Source organism: Hyperolius riggenbachi, chromosome 10 (genome assembly GCF_040937935.1).
Source record: "Hyperolius riggenbachi isolate aHypRig1 chromosome 10, aHypRig1.pri, whole genome shotgun sequence".
In the NCBI taxonomy this organism is placed as follows: Eukaryota; Metazoa; Chordata; class Amphibia; order Anura; family Hyperoliidae; genus Hyperolius; species Hyperolius riggenbachi.
This window is the reverse complement of record NC_090655.1, coordinates 138,596,637-138,621,648: the sequence shown is the minus strand read 5'-3', so window position 1 is coordinate 138,621,648 and position 25,012 is coordinate 138,596,637. Positions and strand designations below refer to the sequence as shown.

General features: G+C 45.8%; 1 protein-coding gene across 1 annotated transcript in view; it reads right to left on the bottom strand.

Moving 5' to 3' along the window:
- Nucleotides 1–22,611: 22,611 nt before the first annotated feature.
- Nucleotides 22,612–25,012, bottom strand: part of PCBD1 (pterin-4 alpha-carbinolamine dehydratase 1) — a 39,334-nt gene continuing 36,933 nt past the window's right edge. The window contains exon 4 of the mRNA XM_068258296.1: nucleotides 22,612–23,933. Coding sequence (XP_068114397.1) covers nucleotides 23,835–23,933 — 99 coding nt within the window. The 3' untranslated portion in view covers nucleotides 22,612–23,834. The remainder of the gene's footprint in view (nucleotides 23,934–25,012) is intronic.

Sequence of the window (25,012 nt, the reverse complement as noted above, 5' to 3'; positions counted from 1 at the left end):
TTTACCAAGCTCATCGGAGCACATGCTTCCAACCCCCGGCGTCTCTTTGCCACTTTCAACTCCCTGCTTAAAACCACCCTCCACCCTCTGTTTCCTCCCTCTCTGCCACAGATTTAGCCACCCACTTCACCAACAAAATTGTCTCTATCCGCCAGGAAATATCCAATCTCAAATCTTCACCTCCCACCCCTTCCCAACCAGCTCCTCCTCCACCCTATCCTTCCCTCACATCCTTCACTCCTACTACCACCGAGGAAGTCATCCACCTACTGCAGACTTCCCATACCACTACTTCCCCCCTTGACCCCATCCCTTCTGATTTACTCCAGCCTCACTTCACGGAATTGGCCCCAGTCCTCACTACCCTGTTCAACCTCTCCCTATCCACAGGCACCTTCCCCTCAGACTTCAAGCAGGACACAGTACTGCCCCTGCTCAAGAAACCCTCCCTCGACCCCTCACTACCCTCCAACTAATGTCCTATCTCCCTCCTCCCCTTTGCCTCAAAACTCCTTGAGCGTCTGGTTCACAAACGCCTGACCCAGTTCCTCAATGCCAACTCACTGCTAGACCCACTGCAATCTGGATTTCGGCCTGCCCACTCAACCGAAACTGCTCTCACCAAAGTGGTCAATGACCTTGCCTTAGCTAAAGCTGAAGGTAAATACTCCATTCTCCTCCTTCTTGACCTTTCAGCAGCTTTTGACACAGTAGATCATCCCCTACTCCTCCAGTCCCTCCAGTCCATTCACGATCTTGCCCTGTCCTGGCTTTCATCCTACCTCTCCAACTGCTCCTTCACGATCGCCTTCAATGAGTCCTCATCCACCCCCAACCTCCTCTCGGTGGGAGTCCCCCAAGGTTCGGTTCTTGGCCCCCTACTGTTCACCCTATACACATCCTCCATTGGCAAGGTTATCTCCTCCATGGGTTTTAACTATCATCTGTATGCAGATGACACCCAGATCTACCTCCACACCCCTGACATATCCACCACTACCATGGACAAGGTCTCCTCCTGTCTATCAGCCATCTCCTTCTGGATGTCTGCTAGGTTCCTGAAACTAAACCTAGACAAAACGGAATTTATGATCTTCCCACCCCGGACATCCATAAACCTCCCAGATGTGCATGTCACTGTTAACCACACTCCCATTCACCCTACCTCTCAAGCCCGCTGTCTGGGTGTCACCCTGGACTCCGCACTCTCCTTCACTCCCCACATCCAAAACCTCACAAAGTTCTGCAACTTCCACCTTCGTAACATCTGTAAGATTCGCCCTTTCCTGACCTCTGCCACCACCAAACTCCTCATCCATGCCCTTATAATTTCCCGCCTTGACTACTGCAATGCCCTGCTGTCTGGTCTCCCTATGACCCGAACAGCCCCACTGCAGTCCATCATGAATGCAGCAGCCAGAATTATCCACTGCTCCCTTCGCTCCACCATGGCGGATCCCCTCCTTGAAGCCCTCCACTGGCTTCCTATCCAGTCCAGAATCAGATTCAAGATACTGTGTCTGACCTACAAATCTGTGCACAAAACCTGTCCAACCTACATTTCCGATCTTACTCAGAGGTACACACCTAGCCGCTCACTCCGCTCTTCCAATGAACTTCGCCTAACTGCCCCCTGCATCACCCAGTCCCATGCACGCCTCCAGGACTTCTCAAGAGCTGCTCCAACACTATGGAACTCCCTACCTCCACCCATTAGGGCAGCACCCTCCTTCAACATCTTCAAGAAAGCCCTCAAAACTCACCTTTTCACTCTGGCCTACTACCCCTCACAAGTGCTCTAAACCCACAGCTGAACTCTGGTCTCCTACCTCTCGTGTCCCTACCTCTCCCTTTAGATTGTAAGCCTTTGGGCAGGGTCCTCCTCCTTTTGTGTCCAACCTGATCATGCACCTCCATTACTGTGAACCCATGCTAGGCATCTGAGTGAACCTAACTTGCCTAATCTCCATGCTCCATCCAGTGACTGACTAAGCATTGCCTTGTACTCATACTGTGCTGCATGATCTGATCTTTCTTGTATTCAGGTATTGTCATTTTGCTGTATGTCACCCCTAAATATTTATGTATCCCTATTTATTGTCCAGCGCTGCGTAATATGTTGGCGCTTTATAAATACAATAAATAAATACATTGGGCTCTATTCACAATGAGTTACCGCATGAGTTAAATTAGGTAGTGATAAACATCGACCAAAATATCTCCATTTTGAAATTCACACTTTTTTTCTCCTTAAATTACCTCATGCGGTAAAAGTGAGGTATTACCTCAAAATTTATCTCCAATTTGAGATTCTCCATTGAAAAGTTGGTGTTAATTAAAGATTTTTTTTATCACCTACAAATGGTAGGTGATAATTATCACTTCTCTGCTTTTGGCCTTCAGGATGGAGCCTTTTGAGCTTTGTTTGCTCGAGTTTATGTCAATTTTACATAGAAGGCAGAAAAGACGAGTGTGTCTAATCTCAAGGCACACTTTCAGACCTTGTACAGTCTTTTAGATGATTTTATAGATGCCGAGGAGGAAATTCATCTCTGCTCTAAAAAATAAGCAAAAGCATAACCTTAAGGCTGCTTCCACACAGGGACGTTACAGGCGCACGTTAGTGCAGCCTGTAACGCTCCCCAACTCACAGCAATAGTCAGTGGGGCTGTTAACACTGCCCACGTTGCGTTACACGTAACGCTGCACGTTCTTCAGAACGTGCAGCATACTATAGCGTTCCAGCGGCTTAAGCCGCGTTAGACTGTTTGCACATGCTCAGTGTTGGGGCGGAGAGGAGGCGGGAAGAGGCCGCTACGTAGCCGCGCACATGGCTACTCAATATGCACTGCACTGGTGGCCGCTGATTGGCTGGCGGTACCACATGATGCGGATTGTTTCACTCCGCATCACGTGGTCCAGCCGGCCAATCAGCGCCACTCTCACTGCCCTAATGCTGAAAGAGCTGCTTAACGCGGCTCACTCAACGTCCTCTACCAACACCGGCAGGCGTTGCGTTCGGGGACGTTATGCAACCATAACGTCCACTATAACGCAACGTCCCGGTGTGTAACTAGCCTTAACCACTTGAGGACCCAGCCTTTACCCCCCTCCCCCCCTTAAAGACCAGCGCTGTTTTTTATGATCTGTGCTGGGTGGGCTCTGCAGCCCCCAGCACAGGTCAGGTTGCAGGCAGAGCAATCAGATCACCCCCCCCCCTTTTTCCCCCCTATGGGGGATGATGTGCAGGGGGGGTCTGATCGCTCCTGCCTGCCTGAGTGTTGCGGGAGGGGCACCTCAAAGAAATTCCCCCCCCCCTCCCTCTCCTACCTCTCCCCCCCCCTGGTGATCGGGGCTGCACAGGACGCTATCCGTCCTGTGAAGCCTGTGACAGGCTGTCCTCTGTCACATGGCGGCGATCCCCGGCCGGGGATCGCCGATCTGCCTTACAGCGCTGCTGTAGCAGCAGCGCTGTTCAATGTAAACAAAGGAGACAAACGTGATCTGATCGCGGCTCGCAGGCTATTCACGGAGACCCGCTCCGTGATCTAACAGGAAACGGCCGCTCGCGCGAGCGGCCTTTCCTAATTAATTAGGGAGGCACCTGGCGACGCAGATGTGGTCCTCCAGCTACCACTTTGCCGCCGCACGGTATGAGTGTGCGGTCGGCAAGTGGTTAAAGAAAAACTTTTTTTTTGTTACAGCTGATACAAATTTAACCAAAAAATCTATAGCATGTGTACTTCCTGCTTTCATGGAAGCAGACATAGGGTTAACATTCTGTGTTAACACATTAGCTGCTCTGCTGAGGCAGCCAGCTGGCACAGCTGAGAGCTCAAATTACAGTTGTGATTACTTACAAATGATGGGGAATTAGACAGGCTAAATTATATACATACAGGGTACATTTCTATATGTTTTCCTTCTGTCCTGTGCAAGAGTTGAGGTCTCACTTTAAATGCGACAGGCTTTCCTGGGTCCTCTCTGTGTAATGGGTGGCAAGTATATGGGCTGCCCTACAGTGGCCAAAAAAGCTTTATTTCCGTACATATTACTGACAGTTTTATCACCTGTTTTACCGCACTTTTATCAAACATTTATCACACTTGGTACATTTTTAGTGAATACTCAATATTTTCACTATTTTTAGTGAATTATCACTGGAGGCAATTTTTCACCCAAAAAAGTTACCGCACATGGTTTTGTGAATAGAGCCCATTATTGTTAAAGTGACACTGAAGAAAAAAAAACAAAAACCCAAAACACTTTAATATCATGAATTGGTTGTGGAGTACGGATAATTAATTGAACTTTTAGTAGCAAAGAAAATCGTATTTTTATTTTCAGGTATATAGCTTTTTTATAACATTGCATAATTCTCTAATAATTGCAGTTTCCACAATACACTCAGTATTTTAAATGATTCCACAGAGCAGGCTACAGACCCTTTTTGACATTTTCTCTGCAGAAAAACCATAAACAAAGAAGAAACAATGAGAGGCAGTTGTGATAAGTGCTTCAAAAGACAGTGCTGTCCACTTCTTTATAAAATCGCAGAGTTCACAGAAGCTCTTTTGCATAAAGAGCTGAAGTTTAACTCTTCCTGTACTGGAAGCAATGACTCATACCTGTGCTAATAATGTTTTATTTCTTACCAGTACTATGCATACAAATCATTATCATAAGTTTATTTTCACTTCAGATTTTTTAATGCTTTTGAGCCTGTGATCATATTCTCTACATTGGCTGTACTTGTTTTGTAGGTGTGTGTGACGGTCGTCCTTCTGGCATAGTAAGCTCCTACTCATATGCACAAAGACGCTAAACCTATGCCCCACAGGACATTGGGCTTTATTCACAAAGCACTACCGCATTCGTTAATGCTCGAAACAGCTTAATTTACCGATCACCTTCCTAAGTTACAATTCACTAAACCTGTTACCGCACAGAAAATCTTAGTTCCTGACTAGTGAGGTAAATTACCGACTTGTGCGGTAACTACCTCAGGAAATGTCAATTCACAAAGATTTCCGCATTTCCTTTACCGGCCAAAAGCGTTCGGTAATTGTCTCCTGATCACAGCAACCCATAACCTGCTCTCCCGAAGCTGTCTCTGTGTGGTAACTTGACAGACAGCCTTTGGGGAGAGCCAGGCAGCCAATAGGGAGAGCCACACAGCCTGCTTCTCACTGTAATTGGATGTGACAGGGATGCTTTCAGTGTATCAAAACAAAACAAGCTAATAATTCTGCGGACATCCCTGCATCCTTTAGATGTGCATATTTGCATTGTAGCACATAGAAGAGCTCCCCCTGGTGGCTGCAGTGCATCTAAAGGGATGACTGTATGCACAGTCTGGACAACCTCCAAGTCACACACACAGCTGCCTGCCTGCTCCCCTGCTAGAAGGCTAGTAAGTGACACTTGCAGGGCCGGCCCGCCCATGAGGCGGGGTGAAACTTTTGCCTCAGGCAGCACTTCTGGGGGGGCGGCACCCGCCCCGTGGGTGTGGGGGGGGCCACCCGAGCTGGAGGGGATAGTGGGCAGGAAGGGGGTATTGGGCCTAGCGGCGGGGAGAGGGGTCAGACCCCCCCTCCCTCGCCTGGGCCCCCCGTCCTCCGCTCCTCTCCAGCTTTAAAGAGTTACATCGCTGGCTGCATTGTAAGAGGCAACGGGCGGGGATCACTCACCTCTTCCTCGTTCCAGCGTGCGCTTCACTGACGTCACTTCCTGCTACGCCGCAGGAAGTGTCGTCAGTGGAGCGCACGCTTAACGAGGAAGAGGTGAGTAATCCCCGCCCGTTGCCTCTTACAATGCAGCCAGCGACGTAACTCTTTAAAGCTGGAGAGGAGCGGAGGACGGGGGACCCAGGTGAGGGAGGGGGGGTCCGACCCCCCTCCCCGCCGCTAGGCCCAATACCCCCTTCCTGCCCGCTATCCCCTCCAGCTCGGGTGCCCCCCCCCCACACCCACGGCCTGGGGGGGGGGGGGGGGCGATTTCTTTCAAGATTGCCTCAGGCGGCAAAAAGTCTAGGGCCGGGCCTGGACACTTGCCTACCAGGGCTTAGTTAATTGAGGCATATTTGTTTGGTAAATTACCAAACTTCTGCCTCATGGGGGAAAACTTTTGTGAATTTGGGGGAAAAAAAAGTGTAAAATACCGCAGGAGGTATTTTACCATCCAAAATGCTTTTGCCGAATTGCTTATTGTGAATAGAGCCCATTGTGTGTACTGTTGTAAACTACGCCCATCCTATTCGACCAATCGCAACACTTTGTGCTGTGATTGGAGAACTGATCCCTATGAGGTTTACAGCTGGGTTCCTTCAACTAGACTAGCACCAAATTGCTATTCACAATTGATGACCCTTTCTCATCCTCCTTTCCAGGGAACTTTTTCACCTGGCTGCCGGTGCTTTAACCTCTGTGGTTCACCACTCCACAACCCAAGATGCAATCAAATAATAAATAGGGAGGCACTTTTGCTTGCCAATATATCTTATATTGTACACAACAGTACACAAATGTTTTCAAGTTCCTCACTCTCTCAGGTGTACAACAAATGACATAAAAAAGTGCAATTTATACAATATGAGCTCAAAAACGCTTGTGTACAAAAATATAAGATATGTTGTCAAGCAAGAGTGCCTCCCTCATTTATTATTTGATAGCACCAAATTGCCTACCAGTTGCCCAAGTGTGATCCCTATCTTAGGCCTATTTTCTATGGACTGTTTCTAGGCAGCAAAACGCCTCTCAAACTCTCACAACTGCTCACTGCTGCCTGGTAAATGCTTGCTGAGCACACAGCTCAACAGTTCGTGGAAAAGAGGCCTTACTTTTGAGGGGTGATCTGCTGCTGCTTGCCATTCCATCTCACATTTGTGAGATCACTTTGTGCATTTTGCAGGAGGAAAAGTTAGGCATGCCAAACTGTTTTGTCACCTCTGCCCCACCCTCAAAGGGCTCAATTCCCAAAACTTCTCTTAAATGACATTTATCAGCAGCAAGAAGTTGTGAGATCTTGAGAGGCATTTCACTGCCTATCAGCTGCCCGTGGAAAAGAGGCCTAAAGTAACTTTTCAGCATTTTACAATTGAAAAAGTACCCAAAAGTTTGAAAAAAAAAAGGAACATTAAATTTAATTTGGGCAGTTTCTTGCTTGCTGGTGGCTTAAGGGCATTTTTATGACCAGTTGTGAAAAAAGTGAATTGCATATGGGCCCAGGTTTCCCAATGCTCTTCTGATACTCGGTGAAAAATAATCTCTTGTAGTGCATTAGGTTTACAGGTAGCTATAAAAAAAAAAAAGTATGTGTTAAGTCAACAGGTGGTTAACCAAGATGTCTGAAATAGGCTGTTCAGTCAAGACAAATACCAAAGAGTACCTTTTTAGATGGCAAATTGAATCTCTACTTATACTGAATTTTGCTACAAACATATACAGGAAGTCCCCAACTTACAAACGCCCTGCCGATATGAAAGACACAAAAATGGGAACCAGGCAAAATCATTTTTCTCAAAGACCTACTTTATTTTATTGATTTTCTCAAAAACTACAAGAATTTTTTGGGGGTAAACCTTGGTAAAATAAAAATTTGCTGTGGTTCACTGTAAAATATAGTAAGTTCTGCATTTTAGTTTAACCTGTTGCCGACTGCTCCACGCCAGTTGGCGTGAGCAGTGCGGCAACCACAGGACCGCTCCACGCCGATTGGCGTGAACGGTCTTCTATGGGGCTAGCAGGAGATCGCGCGCAGGATGCGCGCGCATCTCCTGCTTGGGGCAGAGCTCCACCCCCTGCTTGGGGCAGAGCTCTACCCCCGTCTTCAGTCTCCGCGATCGCTGCTCGGGAAACTGTTAGTCGCTGTCTAATTACTTTGTACATCGCTGCGATCTGCAGCAGCACTGTACTGGGGACAGCCGTGTGACACAGCTGTCCCCCTGGGACACAGGGAAGCGATCTTTTCATGCGAAAAGAACATAGGATAACATTAGCAGCAGATTTAAAAACTCAAAACGCTCAGAAAAGCTCCTCTGGTGTGCACCAGGCCTTAGTGAATTGAGGCATGTTTGTTCGATTTACCAAGCTTCCACATGAGGCAGAAGTTTGGTAAATCGAACAAACAAGCCTCAATTCACTAAGGCCTGGTGCACACCAGAGGAGCTTTTCTGAGCGTTTTGAGTTTTTAAATCTGCTGCTAATGTTATCCTATGTGTCTGTGCACACTGGAGCAATGAGGTTTTGTAAAAAAAAAAACCATAGCATTACATTGGGAAGAGCTTTTAGAGGCTTCAAAAGCTCTTCCCAATGTAATGCTATGGGGTTTTTTACAAAACCTCATTGCTCCAGTGTGCACAGACACATAGGCCTGGTGCACACCAGAGGAGTTTTTCTGAGCGTTTTGAGTTTTTAAATCTGCTGCTAATGTTATCCTAAGTCCTTACGAAGTTCCCTTGGCGCGGTATGAGAACAGAGGACCCAGCGCAGCATCGGGAGAGGAGAGGGATGGCTCATTAGGACTGAGTCTTCCCTCTCCTTAGGTGAGTATCTGATTTTTTTTTTCAAATATGGGGTTACATTAGTTTTAAGCTTCTTCATCAGGCATGTTTCAGCTCTGAGACATGCCCGAAGAAGAAGCTTGAAGTTTTGAAACCTTGCAAAGAAATCTTGTTCATTTAGGCCCAGTGCACACCAAAACCGCTAGCAGATCCGCAATACGCTAGCGGTTTTGGGAGCTGATTTCAGAGCGATTCTAGGTATGTTTAGAGAGGTTTTCTAAACATACCTAGCGGTTTTGCGTGCGTTTTTGTGTAGCAGATTACACATATTGTTACAGTAAAAGCTGCTACTGAACAGCTACTGTAACAAAAATGCCTGGCAAACCGCTCTGAACTAGCGTTTTTCAGAGCGGTTTGCGTTTTTCCTATACTTTACATTGAGGACGAAACGCTTCCGAAAACCGCAAACGCGCAGCAGGAGGCGCGTTTGCGGCTTGGCAAAAACCGCAAACCGCCGGTGTGCACCATCCCATTGCAATACATTAGACAAGCGTTTTTAGAGGCGGATGCGACCGGCGGATCGCTCCAAAAACCGCTCGGTGTGCACTGGGCCTTAGTCATTAAAGGTTTTACCTCCTAAACAACCTTTGTTGTTATGTCTTTGGATTCTCTTCATGACTAATACCGGACCACACGCACCTAACTTTCTCTACAGTGTTTGTACAGAGGTGCAACTGTACAATAATTGTGTCAACCTTTGGTGGACGGGACTTTGTTCCTTTATTCTGAACTACAGAGAGCGACTTCTTAATCCTGAGTGGGGACAGGTCTAAAGGTGCATACACACATCAGACTATAGTCTTTGGAAAATGAAAGATCACAGACCAATCTTACTACCCTTCATGTAGTATGAGAGCCATACTCTACACAGTCTTTTCTATGGAGCTGAACTCCACATCAGAAATTTTTTTTTGCAAGATGCTGCACACACAGATGCTGTACAGACACAAAAGATCAGTATCTGCAAAAGATCTGTTCCTGCCAAAAATCCATTCCTGCAAATTGCAATGATAGTCTATGAGATCTGCAGATCATCATACACACATGATTTAACTGACATTCATCTGCAGATCAGATGCACCAGGATGGATTTTCAAATCTGCAGATGATTGCTTGATCTGCAGATGAATGTCAGTTAAATCATGTGTGTATGATGATCTGCAGATCTCATAGACTATCATTGCAATTTGCAGAATTGGATTTTTGGCAGGAACAGATCTTTTGCAGATACTGATCTTTTGTGTCTGTACAGCATCTTGCAAAGATTTTTTTCTGATGTGGAGTTCAGCTCCATCGAAAAGACTATGGGCTCTATTCATAAAAGGTTACCGCAAGTTTTCCGCTCAAAACAGCGGATTTTCCCGTCCATTTAGCAAAGTGGGCATTCATAAAAGCTGTTCCCGCATAATAATTTACAATCCCTCAGCAGAGCGAGAAATTTCCGCCCTCTCCAGTGTTTTTCTAGATTTATCTAGAAAAAAGTAACAAAATGGCCATTCATAAAGTTTAGAGGAAGCGGTATGTGGATGGGAAATACCGCTTCCTCTGATTTTGCGGATTACATACAAGTGAATGGGACAGACCTCCCAGAGAGAGCAGTGCACGGAGGGACTCTGCCGGCTGAAGTGTTTCCGCATGCCTTCCGACAGCTTACCGCCAGCTTTCAGCGGGAGATCTTCGCTCTGCTATCACAGCTGGCAAGATTTCTATTAATGACCACCCAGAAGTGTAAAATACCGCTGCGGTATTTTCCCTCCAGGAGTTTTTTCGCCACAACTTTTTTATGAATAGAGCCCAGTGTAGAGTATGGCTCTCATACTACATGAAGGGTGGTAAGATTGGTCTGTGATCTTTCATTTTCAAAAGACTATAGTCTGATGTGTGTATGCACCCTAACACTCCCCACCTGCCTACAAAGTGGTTACCTGGACGGTAACCCAGACTTGTGAGTATAACACTATACTTACCCTTTTCATATCCCTCCAATCCAGTATATACTACACTATATTGGGCTCTCGGTGTCCTTTTTTTATCTATCTCCTTTCTCTACAGTGTATCCTGTCATCCCTTTAGATGTGCTGCAGCCACCAGGGGGAGTTCTACTGTATGCCACAATGGCTATCATTCATAAAGGATTCCAGCATGCGGAAATGCTGAAAACAGCTGACTTTACCGACCACTTATCAAATTGTCTATTCATAAAAGCTGTTTCCACATGAAAAGCTGACATTCCCGAGCAGAGTCATAAATTACCACCTTGGGCTCTATTCATAAAACCTTACCGCAAGTTTTCCGCTCAAAACAGCGGATTTTCCCGTCCATTTAGCAAAGTGGGCATTCATAAAAGCTGTTCCCGCATGAAAATCTACGATCCCCCAGCAGAGCGAGAAATTTCCGCCTTCTCCAGCGTTTTTCTAGATTTAGCTAGAAAAAAGTAACAAAATGGCCATTCATAAAGTTTAGAGGAAGCGGTATGTGGACGGGAAATACCGCTTCCTCTGATTTTGCGGATTACATACAAGTGAATGGGACAGACCTCCCAGAGAGAGCAGTGCACGAAGGGACTCTGCCGGCTGAAGTGTTTCCGCATGTCTTCCGACAGCTTACCGCCAGCTTTCAGCGGGAGATCTCCGCTCTGCTATCACAGCTGGCAAGATTTCTATGAATGACCACCCAGAAGTGTAAAATACCGCTGCGGTATTTTACCTCCAGGATTTTTTCCGACTCAGAAGTTTTATGAATAGAGCCCCTTGTGCGGTGATTATCTCAACACATGTCACCATATGTCAATTCATAAAGATTAGAGCAGGCGGAATCAGTACGGAGAATACCGCTCCCTTGGATGTGGCGATAAGCATGCGGATAACAGCTAAGTTAATGGAGACAGACCTCCCAGGCGGCAGCAGTGAGAGCAGAACAAAAAAAGGCATCCCAGAATACCCAAGCTGTGTTTTTTAACCCCTTGGGTACCTGTTTTCAGATATATTTCACATCAGAAATCCTGCAGGTACTTATCCGTTAGCCGGGCGCATCCGGCAGGTGGCGCTAATTACTATTCCCCCTCCAGGCCGACATGGATAGTAGGGAAAGATGTAACTCTGGTGGAGTTTTGTCGCCACCTAGAGGATGCGCCCGGCTAACGGATAAGTACCATCCTGCATGTGTAACATTTCTTCAAGTTCTTCTAAGCTGTGGCAATTAAATAGATTGTTTAGAAAGACTAATAGACAGATTCAGCGCAGATTCAGGGCAAACAGAGGCAGTTTAAAAAAAAAATGCACATCTAAAGGAATGCTGGGGCTGCCTCTTCTATTGTAACACTGTATCTGGAGGAGAAAATGTATCAACTCAGGCAGCTTCTCCTGTTTCCACAAGCCTACCGCCAGCCCAGTTCGGGAAATCACCGGAGTGCTATAGCAACTGTAAACATTTTTATGAATGAGCACACAGAAGTCTAACATACCGAATGCGGTATTTTCCCGCCTGGATTTTTTTTTACTGAACACACTTTTAGGAATGATAGCCAAAACAGATTTTCACATCTAATGGGATGTTGAAAAGCCCTAAAAAATGTTACTTTCCTCTGCTCTGCTACAGTGAAAGACCCACCTGATACCCCATCACATAAAATAAGAGTGAGAAGCAGGGCTGCCTGGCTCTCCCCAAAGGCTGTCTGTCAAATGTACCGCACAGAAAGAGCATGGAAAGAGTGAGTTATCGACTGCCTACAGGCGCACGATGATGGAAAGATGGGTCACTCCCCTCCCTGAGTGCCTCTCTCACTCTTTCCCTGTGCAGAGTCCAGCTCTTGGCATTCCACTGATGAGATCTCCCTTCAGTCAGGGGCACCTCTAGCTACTTAATATTGAGAGTACTTCTGACTACTGTACCTAATGAAATCACAAACAATGGTCCGCACGAAAGTCGTGGGCTCCAGGTCTCTCTCACTAGCTGGGGCTCCAGTACTGTACCTAATGCTAAAGGGAACTTCTAGCTACTTATAGTGAACCTATGGACTAAAAATCGACTCAGCAGCACTTAAAAAGGCCTGGTGTTTCTTAAACAGTTTCACAGCATCAGAACTTTGTTTCTCTTATACAAGCCTCATTTTTAGCTGCACAGAAGAAAACTGCCTGGGCTTTTTTCCCCTGATGCTGTGCAAAGCATGATGGGTTTTCTGAAGTTGTTGCTCTCGTTCTGCTGTTTTGGTGCAAATTTTTTTATTTTACATTTTTAATTTGACATTTGAAGCCTAGCGTGTGGAGCTGGGAGGGGTTATCAGGACACAGGACAGTTGGAACTGTGTATCCTGCTCCTTGTCACCTCATTTCAACCAAAAAGATGGCTGCCCCCATGACAAAGATGGCAGCCCCCATGAATCACAAACATTTGCCTGTTCTTTTAAAACAGGGTGGGTAAAAAATTATATTACCTATCTAATCTTATTAACATAACTAATGTAACTTAATGACAGTATGTTTGTTTAGGCTGAAGTTTCCCTTTAATACTGAGGCTAAATCTGGCTACCTAATACTAAATTAGTATTAGGTGCAGTAGTCAGAAGTACTCTCAATATTAAGTAGCTAGAGGTGCCCCTGACTGAAGGGAGATCTCATAAAGGGGCCCATACACTCAGCCGTTTTCTGGCCAATCGATCAAAATCGATCGTTCGGTCGATTGCAAATCGATTGACCAATCGACCGATTTGCACCCGATCGCTTTCGATTGATTTCAATCGATCTGGCAGGCTGGAAAATCTAGGTCGATCTGTTGAGAATGCTTATCATTTTGCATTGGCCCTAATGGAAATCTGATGGCAAAAAATGCCATCAGATCGATTTTCAATAGATTTCAAACTGAAATCTATTGGAAATCTGTTCCCAGTAAAAAATTTTCTGAAACACATCAGATAGATCAGAAATCTATCTGATGATCTATCTGCTGCTAATCTAACGAGTGTATGGCCACCTTAAAGAGACACTGTAACATCAAAAACATCCCCTGGGGGGTACTCACCTCGGGTGGGGGAAGCCTCGGGATCCTATTATTATTTAGTATTTATATAGCGCCGACATCTTACGCAGCGCTGTACAGTATATATATATATATATATATTGTCTTGTCACTAACTGTCTCTCAAAGGAGCTCACAATCTAATCCCTACTGTTATCATATGTCTATGTATGAATTATGTAGTGTAAGTACTAGGGCCAATTTAGGGGTGAGCCAATTAACTTATCTGTATGTTTTTGGAATGTGGGAGGAAACCGGAGGACTCGGAGAAAACCCACACAGACATGGGGAGAACATACAAACTCCTTGCAGATGGTGCCCTGGCTGGGATTCGAACCGGGGACCCAGCGCTGCAAGGCGAGAGCGCTAACCACTACGCCACCGTGCTGCCCAATCCTAATGAGGCTTCCCACGCCATCCTATGTCCCACGGGGGTCTCGCTGCAGCCCTCCAAACAGTTGGCGACAGACCAGACTGTCAATTCAATATTTACCTTTGCTGGCTCCAGCGGGGGCGCTGTGGCTGCTTTCGGCTCTGAAGTAGACGGAAATACCCGATCTCCGTCGGGTCCGCTCTACTGCGCAGGCGCCGGAGACTTGCGCCTGCGCAGTAGAGCAGACCCGACGGCGATCGGGTATTTCCGCCTACTTCGGAGCCGACAGCTGTCAGAGCGCCTGCGCATGAGCTGGAAAGGTAAATATTGACGTCACCGCTGTAAGGAGGGCTGCAGCGAGACCCCTGAGGGACGGAGGATGGCGTGGGAAGCCTCATTAGGATCCTGAGGCTTCCCCCACCCGAGGTGAGTACCCCCCCAGGGGACGTTTTGACGTTACAGATTCTCTTTAAGTGGAATGCCAAGAGCTGGACTCTGCACAGAGAGAGTGAGAAAGGCACTGGGGGCTGGTGCACACCAAGCGGGTTTTTTGGCGTTTTTGCAGCGGCTTGCGGCTGCGGATACGCTTGGTCAATGTATCTCAATGGGGTGGTTCACACCAGAGCGGGAGGCGTTTTGCTGAAACGCATACCCCCGGGGTGAGTCATTTTTTGGATTGCGGAAGCGTTTCTGCCTCCAATGTAAAGTATAGGAAAACCGCAATCCGCTCTGAAAAACGGCAGTTCAGAGCAGTTTTGTAGGCGTTTTTGTTACAGAAGCTGTTCAGTAACAGCTTTACTGTAACAATATATGAAATCTACTACACCAAAAACGCTTCACAAAACCGCAAAATGCTAGCTGAAATGCTATAGAAAAATAAGAAAAAGCGTTTCAAAATCTGCTAGCATTTTGCGGATCTGCTAGCGGGTTTTGGTGTGCACCAGGCCTGGGAGGGGAGTGAACTGCCTTTCCATCATCAGGGGCCTGTAGGCATGTGCCTATAGTGCCTTATGGTAAATCTGGCCCTGAATGAATTGTTTAGAAAGACTAATAGACAGATTCAGAGCAGATTTAGGCCTCTTTTCCACAGACTGTTGATAGGCAGTGAAATGCCTCTAAAACTCTCACAACTGCTCACTGCTGCCTGGTAACTGCTTGTTGCTGCATGGTAACTGCTCGCTGAGCACACAGTTCAACTGTCCATGGAAAAGAGGCCTCAGGGTAAGGAGAGGCAGTATAACAAAAAATGCACATCCAAAGGGAAGTTGGGGATGCCTCTTATTGTAATGCTGTCTCTGCATGGAGAACAGGAACACAACAATGTTACTGACAGCTGGGCTTCTGGAAAACACCGCAATTCTATCGCAGCTGTGAAAATGTTTATGAATTAGCACACAGAAGTGTAAAATCCCGAATGCGGTATTTTCCCACCCAGATTTTTTTTTACCGCACATGCTTTTATGAATGATAGCCTATGTAGGTAAGCTTTCAAACTGCATGGAAATGGTAGACCTTCTGCACGACAGTTGATAGGCCTCTGTTGCACGGACAGTTGATAGGCAGTGAAATGCCTCTCAAACTCTCACAAATGCCTGCTGCTGCCTGGCAACTGCTCACTGCTGCCTAGTAACTGCTTGCTGAGCACACAGTTCAACTATCCACAGACAGTTGAACTGTGTTCTCCGCAAGCAGTTGCCAGGCAGCAGTGAGCAATTATCAAGCAGCAGAAAGCAGTTGTGAGAGTTTGCATTTCACTGTCTGTGGAAAAGAGGCCTTTTAATAATTAGGAAGTGTCAATGAGGTGTGAATAATTCCAAGCTGATGCAAGATTATGTAAATAAAGGCATTTTGAAAATGAACCAATGAAATCCCACCTTGGCTTCATTTCATTAGTTCATTTTCAAGCTGCATAAATGCACATGCAATATTTGCATAAGGCCACATACACACATCAGACCATAGTCTTTGGAAAATGAAAGATCACGGACCAATCTTACCACCCTTCCTGTAGTATAAGAGCCATACTCTACACAGTCTTTTCTATGGAGCTGAACTCCACATCAGGAAAAAATCTTGGCAAGATGCTGCACACACAGATGCTGTACAGACACAAAAGATCAGTATCTGCAAAAGATCTGTTCCTGCCAAAAATCCATTCCTGTAAATTGCAATGATAGTCTATGAGATCTGCAGATCATCATACACACATGATTTAACTGACATTCATCTGCAGATCTGAAAATCCATCCTGGTGGATCTGATCTGCAGACGAATGTCAGTTAAATCATGTGTGTATGATGATCTGCAGATCTCATAGACTATCATTGCAATTTGCAGGAATGGATTTTTGGCAGGAACAGATCTTTTGCAGATACTGATCGTTTGTGTCTGTACAGAATCTGTGTGTGCAGCATCTTGCAAAGATTTTTTCCTGATGTGGAGTTCAGCTCCATAGAAAAGACTGTGTAGAGTATGGCTCTTATACTACAGGAAGGGTGGTAAGATTGGTCTGTGATCTTTCATTTTCCAAAGACTATGGTCTGATGTCTGTATGTGGCCTAATCCTGCATCAACTCAGAACTATTCTTGTCTCATTGACCATCCCTAATCATAATAATAGGAAAAATAAGGCCTCATTTCCACAAACTGTTGAGCTGTGTACTCAGCAAGCAGTTACCAGGCAGCAGTGAGCAGTTGTGAGAGTTTGAGAGGCATTTCACTGCCAGTTCATGGAAAGGAGGACTAAATCAGAGCCTGGCGGTTTCAATCAATGGGACGGCAACCAGGATTGAGAGATCATTTTAATTGAAGAACAGGTTTGAGCAAATGAGTTATTTTGAGTGCCACCATAGACCACGATGTAAATTGCAGTGCTGACTGTATAATTTGGGCAACACAGGTGCCGGAGTTCACCCAGGGGTGGGTAAAAGGTTTCATTTGTGGGCCGCATCTTTGCAGCAAAGCGCCAAAGTTTGAACCAGCCCTAAAGAGTTTGGACTCCACCATTCAACAGACAAACAAAAGGACGTAAAAGCAGTGTTTCCAAACAGAATAGGGTCCCTGCACAGTAGGCATCATCAGCTAATGTCCACATCAAGCCATCTTCTGTCAGCAGAGGTAAGAAGGAACAGCTGTGGCCCACAAGACCTCAGTGCAACTTTTTTCTCTCTTTATATCTTGACCTCTGTTATAAAACGTGGAGCAAGAATTTTAACAATCTAAGCACCAAATTTCTGATTAACCATATTACAGTGCATCAGAAGCTCTCTGCTGCCCTGGTGCAAGTTGCCAAGAAAGAGTAATGCAGCTGGAGATGTTGATTAGGCCTTTGATGTTAGTTTCCTTCCACAAACCACCAGCAGATTTTTTTTTTTATATACTTTTAGGCCAGAAACCCACTGGGAGCGCTTTGTAAGCGTGAGTGATTTGAAAAAGCTCTTGGTAATGCAATGCTATGGGGGATTTTTATAAAATCACATCACTCAAGTGGGATCACACCCATAGCATTACATTAGCTAGAGCTTTTCAAATCACAAAGCGCTCAGAAAAGCTCTCCTAGTGGGTTTCTAGCCTTACATCCATGTCCAACTGGATTGGCCACATACTTGTTTCAGGTGTGTGGTTCAGACACTGCTGATGCCATAAAGCGCAGTAGGACTACCAGGCAACTGGTATTGTTTAAAAGGTAATAAATATGGCAGCCTCCATATGCCTCTCACATAATGTTCCCTTTAAAAGGAATACTGAGCAGGTACAAAAAAACATTAAAAAAAATTGGTACTTACCTGGAACTTCCTCTAGCCCCCTGTAGCCCGGGAGGTCCCCCAGTGTCCTACTGGCTCCTCTCCTGGTCCTGCTGGCGGCTCCGTTAATTGGAGACTTCTGCCTGAAGTCACCACTACGAGTCCCCGCCACGCACATTACGCATTATTATGCCAGCTGGCATGAGAGTCTTGCACGTGCGGTTTATAGAGCACCATGATGCTGCGTAACGTACGTAGTGGGGACTCGTGACTTTAGGCGGAAGTCGCCAATTAGCAGACCTGCTAGTGGGACTGGGAGAGGAGCCAGGAGGACATCGGGGGACCTCGCCGCCTATGGTGGGCTGGAAGAAGCCCCAGGTAAGTACCAAATTTTTTTTTTTTTTTTTTTGTACCTGCTCAGTATTATTTGACCACCTCCAACTTATAGTCATCCCAACTTGATCTGACAGGAGGACCCAAGGGAGACCCTAATTTAAGTGATATTTTTTAAATCTAATCTAACATCTAAACTATTAAATGTCTAAAGGTGAGCGGATCGTTCAGAAATAGCCTTATCAGTCCGCCGACAGCGCGTACACACGCACTACTGTCTGCTGAAAGTCCGCCCAGCGGGAAGTCTGACAGACCCGTCGTTGGCTTCCGTAGTGCGTGTGTATGCACCTTAAGCCCTGGGACTCACTTGCGATCAGATCCAGGACAAGGTCCTCCAGCACCCAAGGCTGAGACACCAAAGTGCGCCCCTCCATTCCTCCCACCCCAGCCGTCACACACTGATTGCAATCAGACTAAGAGGCACCCCAAGGCCCCCAACATCTTAATCTCTATGTGGCTTGCAGTCACTGCCATTTATCCCCTTTTCTTATTTCTCTCTGCTTCAAAGATAATAGGGGAATGATAGCTGAGTAAGGGTTTTCAGCAGCCTTTGCGTCGCGTTCGGTTGCGGTTGTTCTTCCCCTAGGGGGACATTACCCGTCGTGGTTGGCCGCCCCTGGAAGTTACATGTAGCTTTCAAGGGCACCTGGAACGCAAGCAAAAATCGGGAACCCAAAGGCCGCGTTCGTGTTAACGCGTGCAAAAGCTCCCATTCACTGGAATGGGAGCTTTTAACGCGACATAATGAACGCTTGCGGTAAACGCTCCGCAAGCGTCCGTCTGAACCAGCCCTAAGTTGTGTGCCCCCTCCTATACCGAGCCCTGAGGCTGGAGCCTCTGCCCGAGCTGCGATTGCTTGCAAATGCTCTCAAACACTACACTCAAACCCTCTGGAGCAATTTCAGGGAAAGAGATTTTGGGCCCCCTTGCTTTCCCTTATATAATCACTCTGAAAATGCATGCAGAGGGATTGTGTGGCAACTCACAATTGCTGCTGTTGGATCATGGTCATTCCCTTTCAGGCTAGGTTCATAGTGGTCAGATAACTGAACTGCAATGGAGACTGTCCATAGACAAAACCTGCATGCAGTGAGTTGGCATGCATAATTATTCTGAAACGCAGCTGTGAACAGGGCCTCAGCAGTGAAGCACTTTTGGAATCGCTGGCAATTCCTAGAAAACCTAAATCACTGCTGAAAGCGCTTTAGTGCACAGGTGTGAACTCCAGGCCTGGAGGGCAAGATCCATGCCAGTGTATAGGATGGACTGAGAAAGAGGAATGTGTTCTACCTGATGGACCACGCCTTTCCAGATTCAGGCCTGGAACCCACTAGAGCGTTTTTTGAACATTTAGGGCTGGTTCACACATGGTCGCTTTTGAACTTTTAAGCGCCAATGATTTTTCAAAAGCTCCCTAAGTCCTTGTTCACTTTGCATTCGGCTCGCGTCAGTGGTGGGCTTTTTTTCCGCGCATTCACTCGTTTTTGTGGGTGTTCTTGTAAGCGCTTTTGCAGAGTGCTTCCGTCTGTTTTTAATCCGGAAAAACATTAATAAAATGTATTTTTCAAACGCTCACGCAATCGCTTGCCAAAGCGATTTCGTGAGCGTTTCGCGTTTTTTCCTATACCCTCCATTGAGGCAAATCGCCTCAAAAGTGGCCCAAGCACCGTTGTTCAAAGCGGATCGTAAAGGAACCGCTCTGATATGAACTCTCTCATCATTGCACAAGCCCTTTCAGTGCGATTTTGAAAATCACCCGCGCTTAAAATTTTACAAAAACGCCTCTGTTAACAAGGCCTAAAAGCGGCTACACCATGCTTTCCTATGGTGTAGTTCAGATTGGGGAATTCCGTGCGCTGTCAGCTGACATAAGTGTTGCATGGCCCATTTTCAGGGCGATTTGGCCTGAATGGAAGGTATAGGAAAAACTCACAATCGCTTTGTGCAGCGATTGCATTTTTAAATAATAAATACATTGTATTCTTTTCTGGATCAAAGAGTTCACTTCCTGACTTGCATCAGGGAGTGAATTAAATAACCGTTCTACAAAAGCACATTTAACAAAAACGCATTGCCCACCTAAGCACCAGAAAAGAAAAAAGTCTAAAAAAAAACTGCCAACGCAAACGGACACGCTATTGGAACGCAATGGGAACGAGGCCTTAGGGAGCGCTTTCATTTGCTAGTGATTTCCCTAAACGATCTGCCAACATAAATGGATGGGACAGATTCCACTAAAGCGATTGAGATTAAGGAAATCACTTCCACAGGACATGCAGCATTTTGGGAGCATTTAAATTCTAATGAATTGTATAGGAACAGGGAAATCTCTCCCAAAATTGCTTTCAAAACGCTATCACAAATCACTAGTGATTGTGATAGCGTTTTGCGCTTTCTATTGGGTTCCTAGGGCTCAGTCCCATCAATTAATTTGAGCCGTGTCAAAAATGTGTGAGGACCTCGGCCCTCGTAGAACCAGTTTTACATCCCTGCTCTAGTGGGTCCCAGGCCTTATAGATTATTAATCTCTTTAGTGATTCCTTAACAGCTAGGGATGGTCAATGAGATGATGCAGGAGTATGCAATTTTTGTATGCTACTAGGTGCAGCTTGAAAATAGACCAATAGAATTCTGCTGAGGTTGGACTGCATTAGCCCATTTTAAAAGCATTTACATCTCATTGACCATATACATAATGCATAGCTTGAAACTGGACCAATTATGTAGATTCTGATTTGCTTACTTGAAGCTGCATACAATTTGCATGAAGTGTGCATGCAAGCAAGTTAGGCCTCTTTTCCACGAACTGTTGAACTGTGTGCTCGGCAAGCAGTTACCAGGCAGCAGTCAGCAGTTACCAGGCAGCAACAAGCAGTTAACAGGCAGCAGTGAGCAGTTGAGAGTTTAAGAGGCATTTCACTGCCTGTCAACAGTTCGTGGAAAAGAGGCCTTAGCGTCCCACACCAACCTCACCAAGCTCCAGGAATAATCTGATCCAGAGGATAAATGCTGTTCCATAATACAGAATTCCAGATAAGCTTTGTCCTAGTTTGATGGAAGTTCAGGGCCCTTTTCCACGGGCTGTTGAACTGTGTTCTTGTAACGATTGGTGTAGTAAACAGAAGTCTGGTTATTGTGTGATCTGCAGTATCACCAATAATCAGACACTATACCTGATTATATGGTGAGCTGCAGAATCACCAATAATGCAAGTATAGCTAACAAGGTATAGCAAGTGTACAGTGAGTGGGGCAACAATAATACTGATAGTTTTGACAGAACCTCACCAGAGGAGCTGATGGGTACTATCAGTAATGAACCTCACCAGTGACAAGGGCTTACTGGTGAGTAGAGTGGTCAGACAGATCAGTTTGGCAACAGACAGGAGGATACAGTACAAAATCAGCAGGCAGAAGGATAGAGATATATCAGGCAGAGTCAGCAACAGGATCAGATGGGCTAAAGTACAGAATCTTATAGCGTAAGAGTAGTCAGAAGAGAGCCAGAGTCATACACAGATAATCAAGCAATAATAACAGTAGTAATAATAATTCCTAGTCTTGTGTGAAATCCCTGGTTTCCTCCCAGATCAAAGCACACCAAAACTATATAAGGTCTGAGTGCTCACACGAAGCATTCGCAACAGCAGACAAGTTGCGAGTGATTCTCTGAGGCTTAAGAAGCAGAGGAGACCCCTCGGCCACGCCCATGCCCATCAGCCAATCAGAGCTGCCGAGAGTCTCCTCTGATGTCAGCCGACCGGCAGGTCAGCTGACGCTCCTCCTCCCCGCATAAAGGTCCTGTCTGTGCGCGCGTGCGACAAAGCCACCCTATGAGCCACTGACAATCCCCTCGGCGTGCTAGACGCCGGAGGGACAGGAGAAACGCCCGACAGGGAAACCGAAGCAGGTGAGGGGGCATCCTGACTGCCCGCAGCTGCATCTCCACAGAATGTTACAGTTCTCAGTGAGCAGTCTCCAAGCAGCAGCGAGCAGTTGTGAGAGTCTACACTGCCTGTCAACTGCTGGTGGAAAAGGCCCTAATGCTGGGTACACACGTTGAGCTTTCCCGCTCGAGTCGCGGGATTGAACGAATTGATTCGATTATTTCAAACATGTTCGATTGGATTTCGACCGTTTTTTTCATGTTAAGTATGCAAAATCGACGGCAAGAACGATCGAATTCCAATTGAGCATGTTTGAAATAATCGAATCGATCCACGAATCAATCGGGAAATCTCAACGTGTGTACCCAGCATTAGGCCAGAAACCCACTAGGAGCGATTTTGAGCGTTTTGCGATTTGAAAAGCTCTTGCTAATGTAATGCTATGGGTGTGATCCCATTTGAGCGATGTGAGTTTATAAAAATCTCCCATAGCATTGCAATAGCAAGAGCGTTATCTAATCGCTAGCGATTAGAAATCGCTTCTAGTGGGTTTCTGGCCTGATATATGCATGTTACTGTTTTATATTATGGTACAAACCGAATATTTATTTTTCAGATTTACTGAATATACACACACATACAGTTCACAGGACACAAAAATAAAAACCTTTATTATAACAGATTTCTCACCATTGCATTGAATAAAAATAATTTATGATATAAAAGGTCTATAATACTGTTGATGAATTAGTACATGAAAGTATAATGAAGCAGTTCCTACAACAGATGGGAATATGTCGCTAGTCTACTTGAGGGGACCCAGCAGGAAACCTCGTAGGGAATAGCTCTCCAATCACAGCACCCTCTAGAGCACAAAGCATTGTGATTGGCTGTATGGTGTGGATATAGTATACTTCAACCTATCTGAGGCCTCTTGGCAGTTGAACACACAGCTCAGCAAGCAGTTGTCAGGCAGCAGTGAGCAGTTACCAAGCAGTAGCAAATAGTTGTGAGAGTTTGAGAGGCATTTCACTGTGCCTATTAACTGTCTGTGGAAAAGAGGCCTGAAACCTAGCAGTTAGACCCTCCCCCCAGTTGTCCACTCAATCACTTAAGAAGAATTTCCTTATGAGGTTTCCAGCTGGGTCCCCTAACTTAGCCTAGCGCTTGAATATCACAGAAGCCCAATGCTAGCCAAGCAGATTTCCAAGCAGTTAATGTTTTAATACCATCACAAAATCAACCAACGCAATTGTCCAGTCCAGTAGTAAGCAAAATGTCCAGTTTGGTTCCGTGAGATGAAAGTTTTTAATCTCTCACGCTCAGAATTTTAAAAAAGGGCAGCGAGGGCCCTTTATAACGGGCAGCTGACAAGCGGTGAAGTCACCACCCGTCAGCTGCTCCCCTGCACCGGCCGGGCAGCAGTTGTTAGTGCCCGGTACCGGCGCTGTACAGGCTGGATCTGAGCACTGCCGCCCAGTAACGCTACCACGTGTCAACGCTTGACACATGTGTTGTTACAACAGCTGCAGTTTGGCTGCATTTAAATTGCACCCGAATTGCATTCTGGGCGGCAGACAGGAGGATGAACTGCTCAGCCATCCATCTGAAAGGGGCCTTAATAGATTGTTCTTAACTTCTCAGTTCAGCAGTTTTGACCATTTTATTGAATCAGATTTTAATTGAAGAAACACAATAGAAATGTGTGTGGCCAGCATCAGAACAATCATTGATTGCTTTATATGGTGCACGTTGGGGGCGTTTTTTACAGCTAAAATCTTGGCATGTTGAGGGTATTCCTATTAATCGCAAAGTTTCAGGCAGTTGTTTGGCATCAGGTTTGCTTGACAATGCTGCCCCCTCCTGTTAAGATAGGGTGGCTGCAACCTGTTCAATAAAGCTGGCCAGATTGATGTCTCTCTCCGACAAACCACCGCATTCATGAGTGCTCAGAGTGATGTGAACCTTCAAACAAAATATATCAGAGTATTAAACATATAATAGTGACATTTCTTATAGCATACTAAGAGGAAAAATGATGTACTAATAATTAAACACACTGTTCAACATCCCCTGAACACCAGCAATGGCTTTTGCACATCTTACTCTAAAGAGAGCCTGTGCACTATAATATGTCAGATAAAAATACAAGGAAAATATAGAAATTAAACACTAACAATTGTATAGCACTTTTTTCCTGTCAGATTTAGAGGGATACTCTGCAAAAAAAGCAGTTTAGGGCTGGGGCACACCGAGCGGCTCTTTGAGCGTTTCTGCAGCCGCTTGCGGCTGCGGATACGCTAGGGTAATGCATTTTAATTGGGGTGTGTACAACACAGCGGGAAGCGTTTTGCAGAAACAAATCCTCCCGGGGTGAGGCATTTTTTGGATTGCGGAGGCGTTTCTGCCTCAATGTTAAGTATAGGAAAAACGCAAACCGCTCTGAAAAACGGCAGATCAGAGCGGTTTGCCAGGCGGTTTTGTTACAGAAGCTGTTCAGTAACAGCTTTACTGTAACAATATATGAAATGTACTACACTGAAATCCGCAGCAGCAATCTGCAAAACGCCTCAGAAAAATAAAAAAGCGTTTAAAAATCTGCTAGCATTTTGCGGATCTGCTAGCGGGTTTTGGTGTGCACCAGGCCTTAAAGTGGATCTCAACTCTTGCACAGAACAGAAGGAAAACTGAGAAATGCACCCTGTATGTATTTAGAGTGTTTAGACACAAATGAGAGGGAATTAATCACAAGTTGTAATTTGATCTTTCCCCTGTGCCACGTGACTGCCACAGCAGATAAGCTCAGTTGTAAGCACAGGCTGTTAACAATATGTCTCCTTCCATGATTTAGGAAGTAGCAACAATGCAGATTTTAGATTTGTGTCAGCTGTAACAAAGAAATGTTTTTTGTTAACCACTTCCCCTCCCCCGGAACAAGTAAGTACTTCCCTGCATTTCTCTATATCTTCTTGCAGGGACGTAGCTACTATGTCCCTCTCCGCCATGCACTCCCCGCCGATCGTTAGCCAGGAGATCGATGAATG